General features: G+C 35.5%; 1 protein-coding gene across 2 annotated transcripts in view; it reads right to left on the bottom strand.

Moving 5' to 3' along the window:
- The window catches only part of LOC138315111 (rotatin-like), a 46,652-nt gene that overhangs the window by 30,220 nt on the left and 3,576 nt on the right, over positions 1-12,856 (bottom strand). For both annotated transcript variants that reach the window (XM_069255855.1, XM_069255856.1), the window contains exons 8-24: positions 12,569-12,725; positions 12,138-12,408; positions 11,575-11,748; positions 10,136-10,348; positions 9,722-9,834; positions 9,104-9,230; positions 8,371-8,496; positions 7,738-7,854; positions 7,474-7,607; positions 6,860-7,028; positions 6,542-6,641; positions 6,050-6,147; positions 5,367-5,487; positions 4,968-5,064; positions 4,706-4,759; positions 4,336-4,536; positions 3,786-4,007 (exon numbers count right to left, since the gene is read on the bottom strand). In XM_069255855.1, the coding sequence (XP_069111956.1) occupies positions 3,786-4,007; positions 4,336-4,536; positions 4,706-4,759; positions 4,968-5,064; positions 5,367-5,487; positions 6,050-6,147; positions 6,542-6,641; positions 6,860-7,028; positions 7,474-7,607; positions 7,738-7,854; positions 8,371-8,496; positions 9,104-9,230; positions 9,722-9,834; positions 10,136-10,348; positions 11,575-11,748; positions 12,138-12,408; positions 12,569-12,725 (2,494 nt within the window). The remainder of the gene's footprint in view (positions 1-3,785; positions 4,008-4,335; positions 4,537-4,705; positions 4,760-4,967; positions 5,065-5,366; positions 5,488-6,049; positions 6,148-6,541; positions 6,642-6,859; positions 7,029-7,473; positions 7,608-7,737; positions 7,855-8,370; positions 8,497-9,103; positions 9,231-9,721; positions 9,835-10,135; positions 10,349-11,574; positions 11,749-12,137; positions 12,409-12,568; positions 12,726-12,856) is intronic.

Raw genomic sequence — 12,856 nt, 5'->3', positions numbered from 1 at the left:
AACTTATGATGGTGAATAACATATATGAAAAGCTCTTTTTGATTTGTGAGTATGAAAATTACGCCACATATAACGTTAAACCTTGGTAAAAAGTAGGATAAGTTTTATCACATGACCAAAACTTTCCGATAAGAAGCAACACATATTGTGACAATACCAAATTAAGTTTATTGCTGCTCCTGAAATCACACAAACATGTACTAATTATCATACTTTGTCCAATTAACAGATTAAGTTTAAATAAAATTAAACAAAAGACTCCTGAGTTACTGACAATAATTGACATACTGACCCATAAATAATCTCAGATAAACTTGTGCTTTATCTGTCAATACAAAACGTTTTATCTGTCAGTACAAAATGCTTTATCCACCAATACCAACACTTTATCTGTCAGTACAAAATGCTTTATCTGTCATTACAAAACACTTTATCTGTCAATATAAAATGCTTTATTCGTCAATACAAAATGCTTAATCCGTCAATACAAAACGCTTTATCTGTCAATACAAAGTGCTTTGTCCGTCAACATCAAACGCTTTGTCTGACAATACAAAATGCTTTATCCCTCAATATAAATCGCTTTATCCATCAATACAAAATTCTTCATCTGTCATTTCAAAACGCTTTATCTGTCAATACAAAGTGCTTTGTACGTCAATATCAAACGCTTGCCTTTGTCCGTCAATAAAAAATGTGTTACCCCTCAATACAATACGCTTTATCTCTCAATACAATACGCCTTATCCATCAATACAAAATACTTCATCCGTTAATACAAAACGCTTTATCTGTCAATACAAAATATTTCGTCCGTCAATACAAAACGCTTTATCCATCAATACAAAATGCTTTATCCATCAATACAAAATGCTTTATCCATCAATACAAAATGCTTTATCCATCAATACAAAATGCTTTATCCATCAATACAAAACGCTTTATCCATCAATACAAAATGCTTTATCCATCAATACAAAACGCTTTATCCATCAATACAAAATACTTCATCCGTTAATACAAAACGCTTTATCCATCAATACAAAATGCTTTATCCATCAATACAAAATGCTTTATCCATCAATACAAAATGCTTTATCCATCAATACAAAACGCTTTATCCATCAATACAAAACGCTTTATCCATCAATACCAAATGCTTTATCTGTCAATATGTTTCATGTGCATGCATTGGTTCATCTAATAGAACTTTTTCTAACTTGACCCTAGACTTGAACATTCTGGTGATTGCAACGTTATTCAGTCCCACCAAAACGTGACGTCAAATTTACTGGGATGTCATTTTTAACGATATAAAACCCACATATTGTGTTATCATCTTTTTCTTGGCCTATGACACACAAATGTATTGTAGATTATTCTGTGTTCAGAATAATTGTTTTTTTAGTATTTCCATGTCTGTTTCATACTCTGAATTTTATACACAGAATGACTAGACCTCTGTTTACGAAGGAACAGATATATTTTTCATGGCAGTAAAAAGGAGTGCACTCATATTCAAGTTTAATGAAATAATTTTTTAAAGTTGAGTTTTTGTTTTAATTTCTTTGAATGCCATCTATAAGCAAATTGCTGCAGGATTAATACAATCCACAGTTAGTATCTTACAATACATGGTTTATTTTAGTGTTTCGAAAGCCAAGATGACTGGTCAAAGCCTTGCCATATGGCTTCCCCATGTCTCACACCAAAATAAACCAATACTAACCATGTGATCACTATGCTGATAATCAACTTCTAAATTTGTAAATTGAAATTATGGAACATACTGTATTTCACAGCAAATAAGAACCCTCCCGAAAATAAGATACCCTCACCTATTTTGAGAGCATTATAATTGTCATTTTAGAAATTGCACTATAACTCTAAAACAACTAATTCAAAATACATGTAATAGTGTCTTTTAATTTGAGCTAAGCCCTTATTGCGCACATGTGGCAGCCTTTAATCATTAAGCCTAATCATGCAAGTATAAGTTTGCCCACTGGGCCTATTGAAATCCTCAAAATCCTATATTTGCCCCCTAAAATGATTGCCCATATCCAAAACAACATATGTAATCCTATATTTGCCCCCTAAAATGATTGCCCATATCCCTAACAACATATGTAATCCTATATTTGCCCCCTAAAATGATTGCCCATATCCATAACAACATATGTAATCCTATATTTGCCCCCTAAAATGATTGCCCATATCCATAACAACATATGTAATCCTATATTTGCCCCCTAAAATGATTGCCCATATCCATAACAACATATGTAATCCTATATTTGCCCCCTAAAATGATTGCCCATATCCATAACAACATATGTAATCCTATATTTGCCCCCTAAAATGATTGCCTATATCCATAACAACATATGTAATCCTATATTTGCCCCCTAAAATGATTGCCTATATCCATAACAACATATGTTATCCTATATTTGCCCCCTAAAATGATTGCCCATATCCATAACAACATATGTAATCCTATATTTGCCCCCTAAAATGATTGCCCATATCCATAACAACATATGTAATCCTATATTTGCCCCCTAAAATGATTGCCCATATCCATAACAACATATGTAATCCTATATTTGCCCCCTAAAATGATTGCCCATATCCATAACAACATATGTAATCCTATATTGAGGCAGAAATCAATGCTAGTTGTCCCCTTCGGTGTCTTGAAATTCTAATTGTTTATCCCGAAAAAATGTTTGTACATACCGTACACAACACTGGTTTTGAGAATATAGATTGTTTTATTAGAATGGTTATATGTTTAGGAAAGATAGACCTTTTATTTAGTGTATATAGGGAACATAGTTATAGCCAAGTCAATCTGTTCAACTCAAGTACAAAGGCCTTTGAGTACGGTAAAGGCTGTAATAGTAGTCTGGTATATAGGTTTACGCATCTCGCGTTGGTTCATAGATAGCACCTTGTCATTTAAACGCTATAGTTTACGGAGACCCTAAAAGTCCGTTGTTTACACATAGTGGTCATCTAGGTAGAGATGTGTACACGATTTTGGTCAGTGTCGCATTGCGGATATCGCCTTGGTCCATATTAGGCACAGGTTGAGCATGTGCATAAGGTAAATGTTAGGACTGGTCAAAAGAACAATTTGGGAGTTCATGAATATTAACTGTTATTGAAGCCATATAAATAGAGGTGCTCATTTTACATATAAGAGAGTTTTCCTGTAGTTTAAGAAGTTACCGTAGTGGAAGTGCTGTTACTTTGTGAGGATGTACTTGTGAACATTGTGTGAAAGAGCTTGGCCAGGATTAGTGTGAAAGTACCATGTGGATTTATACTTTGTTGAATGTGAACTGTATGTACTTTGGATTGACTGTGGATTAATAAAGTTCGGAACGGTATCCATTTTGTCAAGTCATTTATTGCACCACATTTCATCTCAAAAAGAACTCATATATATATATATATATATGTCTCCTCGTCACCGCGGCCGTTGATACGGAAACAATGGTTGTGACATTACGATTAGTGGCGGTGAGAAGGTGATGACGTTACAGAATCAATACTATCTAAATTGTCTGCTCCTGTTTTTGGTAGAGAAACACTCCATTCATCAGCAGTGTAACATTTTTAAAACTTCAACTCTCAACAGAATTTGACAATAAATGAAATTTTCACGATCATTGTTAATGTAAAATGTATGCAACATAACCATATAACCTTTCAGTTTTTCTTGACATTACCATCTATTGTGAATAAGCTTTTTCAGTTCCATGTTATTTTCATACCTGCCAATTGTTGTAAACCATTCCAGGTTGAAGACATCGTCGACCCCCTGGTAACCCTGAGCAGTGACGAGGTAGGTCAATAGTCTGTTGAGTGCTGAGCTGACACCTTTGTGGGACATAGCGTTACTGATATCATACACAGCCTCCCGCATCCCCTGTCTCAAGTGTGTGGCTTGTATAATAACACGGTCAGAACACGTCAGGTGCAGCTTTGCCGAGAACCTGAAACAAACAAAAAATTATTGACATTGTCAGAACGGAGTTGATGTATGCCGAAAATCTGAAACAAACAAATAATTATAGACATGATCGGAACAGGTTAGGCAAACTTTCAATCAGAATCTGAAACAATGAATACCTGTAATAAAGAGATATTTTTAGCCCTAAAAGATTCTTATTCAACATTTCAGAGACAATCAAGTTACAACATTCCTATTCAAAGATTCCTTATTTATATATATACTAAATTCATCTAAACACCATGAATGTAAGAATGTAAAGATAAAGAAATGTTGTTCAAGGAAATTTTATTTGATTATATGATACTTACTCAGTAAAATTATCCTGTTTAGACTTGTGTGATTTAAGATAAGACAGCAATTTGTCCATGCCTCCATGCCAGGCTACATTCCATACCACCTTTAACATATCCGCGGGAGGACCACTAGTGAGAGGGTCAGGCTCCAGGGGCTGTAGGCCCTGATGGGGACTGATGTCATGGTGACAGACTGGACGGAACGGTAAACGGTATCTGTAGGACAAGGCAGAACACTTCACATAGAAGTCTTTTTTTTAAAAAAAATTTAAAAAGCTTTTTTGTCAGCCTTCAGAAGCATGTACATCATTATTGTACCATATTTACAGCTAAATCTGGTGATAGTGTTACAAATGTAATCTAGAAGTCTAAGCTTAATATTTACCTTTTCTTTAAAACTTTTGGTATAGAAAATGTAACAACAGGATTTTGTCCTCCTCTGAAACAGAACAAAGCGAGATAAATAAACCACAGCATGGGAATAATTGTTTTCAATTTTTGAAATCTATTCATATAAACCAAGATTAAATTTATGTCAGTTTAATAAGGACATTTTCTGGTCAAACTTACACGACATCCTTATACATTAATCTTACCCCAATGGTAGATATACAATGAAGGTTCTGGTGTGGTGTCATATATCTTACCCCATATCAAACTTGGCCACCTCGTCAAACAGCAGCAGTGTAAGAGTGTGAGCGGACTCGTAGCATGTTCTCTCATCCCTCTGGTTTATAAAGGCCGCTGCAAGTCAAACAAGGCCTTAATATGGAAAGTATTCCTCAAGATAGCTGCTCATTTTTTATGATTAATTTTCAAATTAAATCTTGCATGCTATGCTTTTCCATAAAATTCTATAATATAGAACAAAAAGATGATTTTTTTTGTTTTTATAATCTACCAGTAGCTTGTGATCACTGTGTCAGAAGTCCACGTTAGATAGTTTATCTTTCTTCATTATCACCACAATTTTACACCACATATATGCATTGTCCCAACTGTATCTCATTTATAGAATTGGAATTGTTTGGCTTGAACTATATTACCTCTGATTAAACATGTGTAAATTTCCTCATCTGTGGCCAGTTTGTGACGGAGAGTATAGTCATGGTGAATCAGATATCGTAGTATGGTTACACAGGCATTCAAATACGGCAGGTAGTCAATCTGTGAAGGAGACATGACAGGTAAGGGGGTTAAAAAAAGTTAGATTCCAAGTTTTGGAAAAATAATATCAAAACTGGAGTATTTTATCTTTGTTATTTTAGGAAAATCTTTGAAAACAAAACGACAAAAATGCACTTAATATTTTATGTCCATACTAAAGCAGATCCCTTAACACTAAATTTGTTATTATGCTAAAATAAAGTAATTGATTAAACACAACACCACTTTTTGATTATATCAGAATATAGACGAGCGTTTCATAAATTGAAGTTATTATCCTATTTTCATGTTCATTATTGACAGAAGACTACAATGATTTAAATATGTAGTATAGTACTTGTAGCCTTCCAGTTAATAAAAACACTTCTGTATATAAACAGAAACACCGTTCTAATATTTCACACACCAATTAAAAATGTTGCAGTATGTACATTATCATTTACTTAAAGAATTAATTTTCTTAGAGTATGCTTTTCGTGAAGCATTTTTCAACAATATCCAACAGTGCATCCTAAATTTGACCTTTATTGAGGATCAAGGCCAAATTATGGAGTATACATACCTTACTGGGTCCTTGTTCACGTAATATAGCCAGCTTCAAGTGCTCAAGAACGCTTTCAAGCCCTCCATCTCTTTTGAATGCAGAATGTAGATTGTGATCTGTATAAAAAGAGATATTTAAATCAAAGACAGTATAGCTATATTCCATCTAAAACTCTTACGGAGTTATCTCCCTTATATATTTTGACCCAATGGATATTATAATTGCACAAGAGCATTCAGAGTACACCTGGTCTTTGACTATTTGATCAGACTTCCATAAAATAGGAGATGTAATACACATAAACAAAAACCAATCACAGAGATAATTACAAAAGGTGACAATTACCTACCAAGTACAGTTGTCACAGTAGCATTAGAGTAAAGATTCAGCTGAACAATAATAGACCAGATATGTTAATACAGGTACATCGCTTAAGTTAGTTTGCTCTGACATGACCTCACTTACTATAGATAAAGTTCCTTATTACACAGCCTACAATTTCAAACCAACCTTGTAGTATGATGGCTAGTTGATCTGCTGCAGATCGCTTCACTCCGGGGTCGACTGACGTAGACTTGAAGATATCATTTACTTTCCTTAGTCCATCAATCTGTTGGACAAAGGATAGTTTGGTTTTAGTAGGTCAGTATAAGTATTCTTCAAAATTATATACAAGTCGAAATCAACCAATTCACTAAATGGAAGCTTTCTTCTTGTTTTTACAGAATGTATTGTTCATTGGAATGTTATGCAGAATTACTTTATTATCGTTATTTTTTTCATTGTTACAAAGAACATTTTATAATACATGTATGTTATACAACTAACCTGAAATACTGATCGGCCTAGATCTTCGTCTATAGAGCGAGGCGTTTCCATCACAAATATGTTGGTTAAGTTTGTCACGTCAAGATCAGAGAAGACTGGCAGCTTTTTTGTACTGTCCTTCTCATTAGACAGGAACCAGGCTACACGCTTCAGGGCCTCTGCTCGAGTCCTGGTTACAGAAATTTAATGTATTCAAAAGTTACCTCATTTCATCATTTTCAATACAAGTCTACACCTCTTCATTATAAATACAATTTAAACAAAATGAAAAGAAGACGCCCATTAGGTAGATCATGAATCCTTTTTACTTATCATTAATGTCCAGGAATTAAGATTAAATTGAATAATTAAATGATAAGCTGTAGACATTAAACATCTTCTAATTTTGGCTGGTTTGCTTGATAAAGCATTCATGTACTATTCGCAACTATGGTAAATTGAGGAAATGTTTATTAGGTTGTACCTTAAAAAATACACATATTGACCAGTGGTCAGTGCATGAGAACTGCCTCATGTAGGTTTTAAACTTGCAACTCAGTGATGGAGGGCTTTTTGTCAGATTTATGTGACCCATAATATCTGGACTTCACATAAAAGTATCTGGTTTTGCTCACCTGACATCAGATGAGAACATGTGTCTGAGTGTGGCCCGTAGTTTCTCCAGGTGGGACAGAGAACCTTTTGTAATCTGTGGATCAGACATGTTCAGCAGGCATTTCCCTAGACTTGTCTCCAGGTCGCTGTACGACTGTAACACAACAAATAGACGTACCGGTTCAGAGTGGTGTTAGGTGTTCATGTTAGACAGGGATTATGAGATATGACATCTTTCCATTGGGTTCTAACTTCTACAGGCAGTCAGTGACCGATGTACAAACCTGGAGGACAGGAAGTGGACGGCGGAGACTGTCCATCAGCTCAGCCCACAACTGTGAGGACATCATGAGAGGACTGCTCAATAGGTGGTGCATCAGCTCAGACGCCATCCTGGCAACCTGTCAGATAAAACACTCCTGTAGCCTTTAAATCTGATATCACCAACGGATTTGGGGTGACTTATAGTGTATAATGTATACACAGTTCAATATTGTTCAATGGTTGCTATCTACAGGGTATATGTAGCCCACCAATATATGATCATTGTCTCTGAATGTTTGATATCTTAAAACTCTTATTACGACATAGAACATATTTGTCTTAAATGGATGCCATGAGGAAGGAATAATTTTCTGGAATTTTCAACACCTATAGATGATGTAAATTCAGAAGTTAAGAAAGACTGCACTAATATCTTGATACACCAATAACATGTAATTATACTATGATTGTAGTTATCTGACAGTAGAGCTGGCTGATATAACAGTCATTATAGAAGGAGTTTTGGCATTCTATTTGGATGACTGAAAATATTAACAGAGTCTTTGATTTATACAGGTTTGAGATGAGGAAATACTGCTACGTGATAAAGATATATTTGCGTTACCAAGACAACCAAACAATGTAAATATTACCTTGACATCTTTGTCGTCCAATCCAAACACGATGACCTGATAAAGGACGTCAGTATCAAACAGGAATCGGCTGAGTCGACATGCCTCCGATCTAGGATCAGCCGCTTCGTCCACACAAACTGCTCCCTGTATGTGTAAACAATATTTATATATACAACGGTATCTTACAACTGTCATTTAATGGTTAGGGTTTATTTTGTTAACATCTTGGTAACCTTTATAGGGATGTATCAATATTTACTGTAAAGGCCCACTAACTTTCCGAAGATAAAAATAAAATTTTCTTAAAAACCAATAATAACATATTTAGAAAATATATATGGATGGCTTAAGATTAGGTTGCGACACCAAACAAATGCAAGATCTCCTGCATAATTTATGTTTACAGTGCAGATTAATTTCTCTGTTTTGCTGTCTGGCGCAGGTGATAGTCAAATAATGTGCGGTAATAAGTATGACAGCGGAAAGCATAAGATGACCCGTGTTATAAAAATTTACATTTAATTTATTTCAATTAAATTGTTCAGAAGGTGATAATAAGTGTAGTATATTTGTATATTAGCCGTAAGTTAATAACTTTTGCGACTCTACAAAATTATCAATATAGTTTTACATTCCCATTGTAAAAATCAAAAGCCATTTCGGAGAAAGGTAGTGAGTCTGTAACGATATGTAATGCTGTGTTGTAATAATTTGTAACTTGTTGTCCTTGTAGGGATGTACCAGTATTTACCTTAACAATCTGTAATGCTGTGTCGTACACCTGCTGGCGTACCTGTACCAGTGGATTGGCCAGATATTTGAGCATCACTTGTCTACAGAGGCCCTGGAGATCCTGGTCGGCTGACACACTGGCACACCTGTAAATGGTCATTTCATTATAAAGGGTTATACTAACATGTCAGGTAACCATATCAAACTCAGATGGCATTGTTTAGGGCATGAACTGCCATCTGCTTATTTTGATGTCATAATCATTGTGACTTCATTATTGTCATTTCAGTGAGCATGAAAGACGGCTGTTAAAATGGTTGTTAAGTCCTTGACGATAATAAATTGTTTATGCATTATGGATACAAAAACTTGAGAAATCTTGAGAAATCTGAAGATTTTATAATAAAATTGTTGTCAAATCTAAATGTAAGCATTACATTCAGTATGACTCTAATAGTGAGGATGTGAGTTAGACACTTACACTGAGGACGTGAGTTAGACACTTACACTGAGGACATGAGTTAGACACTTACACTGAGGATGTGAGTTTGACACTTACACTGAGGACGTTCGTTTGACACTTACACTGAGCATGTGAGTTAGACACTTACACTGAGCATGTGAGTTAGACACTTACACTGAGGACGTGAGTTTGACAAACTCTGTAACCAGAGGGAGATGTAGGTGATACTGTAGACTCAGTAAGGAGGACTCAGCAAGTGTAGCCAGCTCTTTGTTTCCTTTATATGCCTATAACACAGCAACACATGTACAGATACCTTTATATACAGAAACTTCATAAACACAGCAATGTGATATATACTCAAGTTTGACCGTATCTTCAAAATGAAGCCAAGAAACACTTCATCAACTTAAAATATCAGTTATTAAAATGGAAAGTATAAAATGCTTGAAGTTATAGAAACATAATTACAGGAGAATGTGTTTTAGACAAAACAACAGTTGGTCAGTCCTAGTTAAATGTTCACTGTAATGACAAGATATTAAAATGAAAACATTAATGAACAGTTTGTGTTCAGTGTATACAGACCTCTTGTTGACACAACATCAGGAATTTACACGATTTGTGCATGGACTGTGCGACCTTGGCTGTGTCCACATACACCTGGTATCGGTCAGTGTCAATCAACTGTAAGATGGACAGTAGTGTGATCTGGACATCAGGGTAGCTGTGGGATAAACTCTCATCATACACAGCTACTGTTATAGCCTTCACGAGGTTTTCAGGCAGTAAACTCTGTACCTACAAATATCAAGACAGAACCAGGATATATATCATACATGGTGACCATTATAGCCTTCACAACATTCTCAGACAGCTAACTCTGTACCTACAAATATCAAGATAGTACCAGGATTTACATCATACATGGTGACCATTATAGCTTTCACAACGTTCTCAGACAGCTAACTCTGTACCTACAAAAGGATTTACATCATACATGGTGACCATTATAGCTTTCACAAGGTTCTCAGACAGCTAACTCTGTACCTACAAATATCAAGATAGTACCAGGATATATATCATACATGGTGACCATTATAGCTTTCACAACATTCTCAGACAGCTAACTCTGTACCTACAAAAGGATTTACATCATACATGGTGACCATTATAGCTTTCACAACATTCTCAGACAGCTAACTCTGTACCTACAAAAGGATTTACATCATACATGGTGACCATTATAGCTTTCACAAGGTTCTCAGACAGCTAACTCTGTACCTACAAATATCAAGATAGTACCAGGATATATATCATACATGGTGACCATTATAGCTTTCACAACATTCTCAGACAGCTAACTCTGTACCTACAAATATCAAGATTTACCAGGATTTACATCATACATGGTGACCATTATAGCCTTCACAAGGTTCTCAGACAGCTAACTCTGTACCTACAAAAGGATTTACATCATACATGGTGACCATTATAGCTTTCACAACATTCTCAGACAGCTAACTCTGTACCTACAAATATCAAGATAGTACCAGGATTTACATCATACATGGTGACCATTATAGCGTTCACAACATTCTCAGACAGCTAACTCTGTACCTACAAAAGGATTTACATCATACATGGTGACCATTATAGCTTTCACAACATTCTCAGACAGCTAACTCTGTACCTACAAATATCAAGATAGTACCAGGATATATATCATACATGGTGACCATTATAGCTTTCACAACATTCTCAGACAGCTAACTCTGTACCTACAAATATCAAGGTAGTACCAGGATTTACATCATATATGGTGACCATTATAGCCTTCACAAGGTTCTCAGACAGCTAACTCTGTACCTACAAAAGGATTTACATCATACATGGTGACCATTATAGCTTTCACAAGGTTCACAGACAGCTAACTCTGAACCTATAAATATTATAGTACCCGAGTATGTATCATACATAGCCACCTTTCTATGGTTAACAATTTATGTATTACAGACATCACATACCTTTTGGAATGGGACAAGATCTTTAAGTAGTTGTTTTAAGAATCCACAGACACCTATATAAGCCAATCTGTGGGGGATCAGTCCTAATTTATTGTCATCAGAGGTACTGTTTCCATAGTGATGGTAGTTCATCAACTCGGCTACAACACTCAGACATCTCGTCAGCTTCTCTACCTATAAATTCAGCAAAACTCAGAGATAAACAAGATATTTATATATCAGGAACTGATGGTTGTAATGATAAATAGACCACTCTCAGGCCATTGTATAAATGTGCTAGGTGTTGGATAAATATATTGATGTTCCACTAGTGGAGTATGACCTTCTAATCTTTTGATTGGATGAGATTTTAAACTTTGACAAAACTACAGCTTTTTAAAGTTACAAAAGATACAAGCTAAAAATGTAATTCACTTGTGTGAAATATATTCTATATCCAACAACCACTTGTGTAGCCTCTATTAGTTTTAATGGATATAGAATAATAAGATATCATGGTCTTAATCTAAACCTAAATCTTGTGTCGTCAAACACAATAGGTATAATCTGAAAAAGAAACTTACAAGTTCCCTGGCGGCAGGACTAGTGTCTGTCCAGACAGATGGACTGACAACGGATACCAGGATATTGAAGGTTTCCCTGAGTAGATACAATAGGTGTATCACAACACTCTCCTCGCCAGTCTGTAGTAAGGGTAGGGCCTTCTCCAACACCAGGGCACAGAACTGTGGCAGTGTGAGCTGTACATACTGTAGAGCAGGCGCATCCTCAATATCTGTCTCCTCTCGTGTTGTTGTCATGTCTGGACCAAGGCCAATACTGGATGCATGTGAACTGTCACAAATTAAAGTAATCAAAACAAATATTAGAATTATTGTAAATTAGTCTTAAGGAAGGATTCAAATGAAGCAGTATGGACAAGAATATGTAACATCAAATTTTAAATCACAAAACACAAGTGTAGCAGTATCAAAGATGTACTGGTAGACCTCACCTGCTGGAGGATGTTGATGAATCTCCGTCCCGACCATCACCACGGTGACGGGTGTCTGTAACACCAATGGCTGATGGTCGAGGTTCAGATGGCGTCGACTGGTTAGAATCTGTACTCGGTGAAGCAGAAAATGGAGAGGAAGAAGTGGATGAGAACTCTGAAAAATAAAAATCAATCTAAATTTCAATTTCATCTAAAAGTTACTTACACATTCCTTTTTCGCTTCCCTTCAAAATATCACTAATATTTATCATTTCTAATAGGAATACTTAGTTTAAGCTATTTATG

This window comes from Argopecten irradians, chromosome 2, assembly GCF_041381155.1.
Source record: "Argopecten irradians isolate NY chromosome 2, Ai_NY, whole genome shotgun sequence".
Taxonomy (NCBI): Eukaryota; Metazoa; Mollusca; class Bivalvia; order Pectinida; family Pectinidae; genus Argopecten; species Argopecten irradians.
This window is presented reverse-complemented; position numbering and strand designations above follow the sequence as displayed.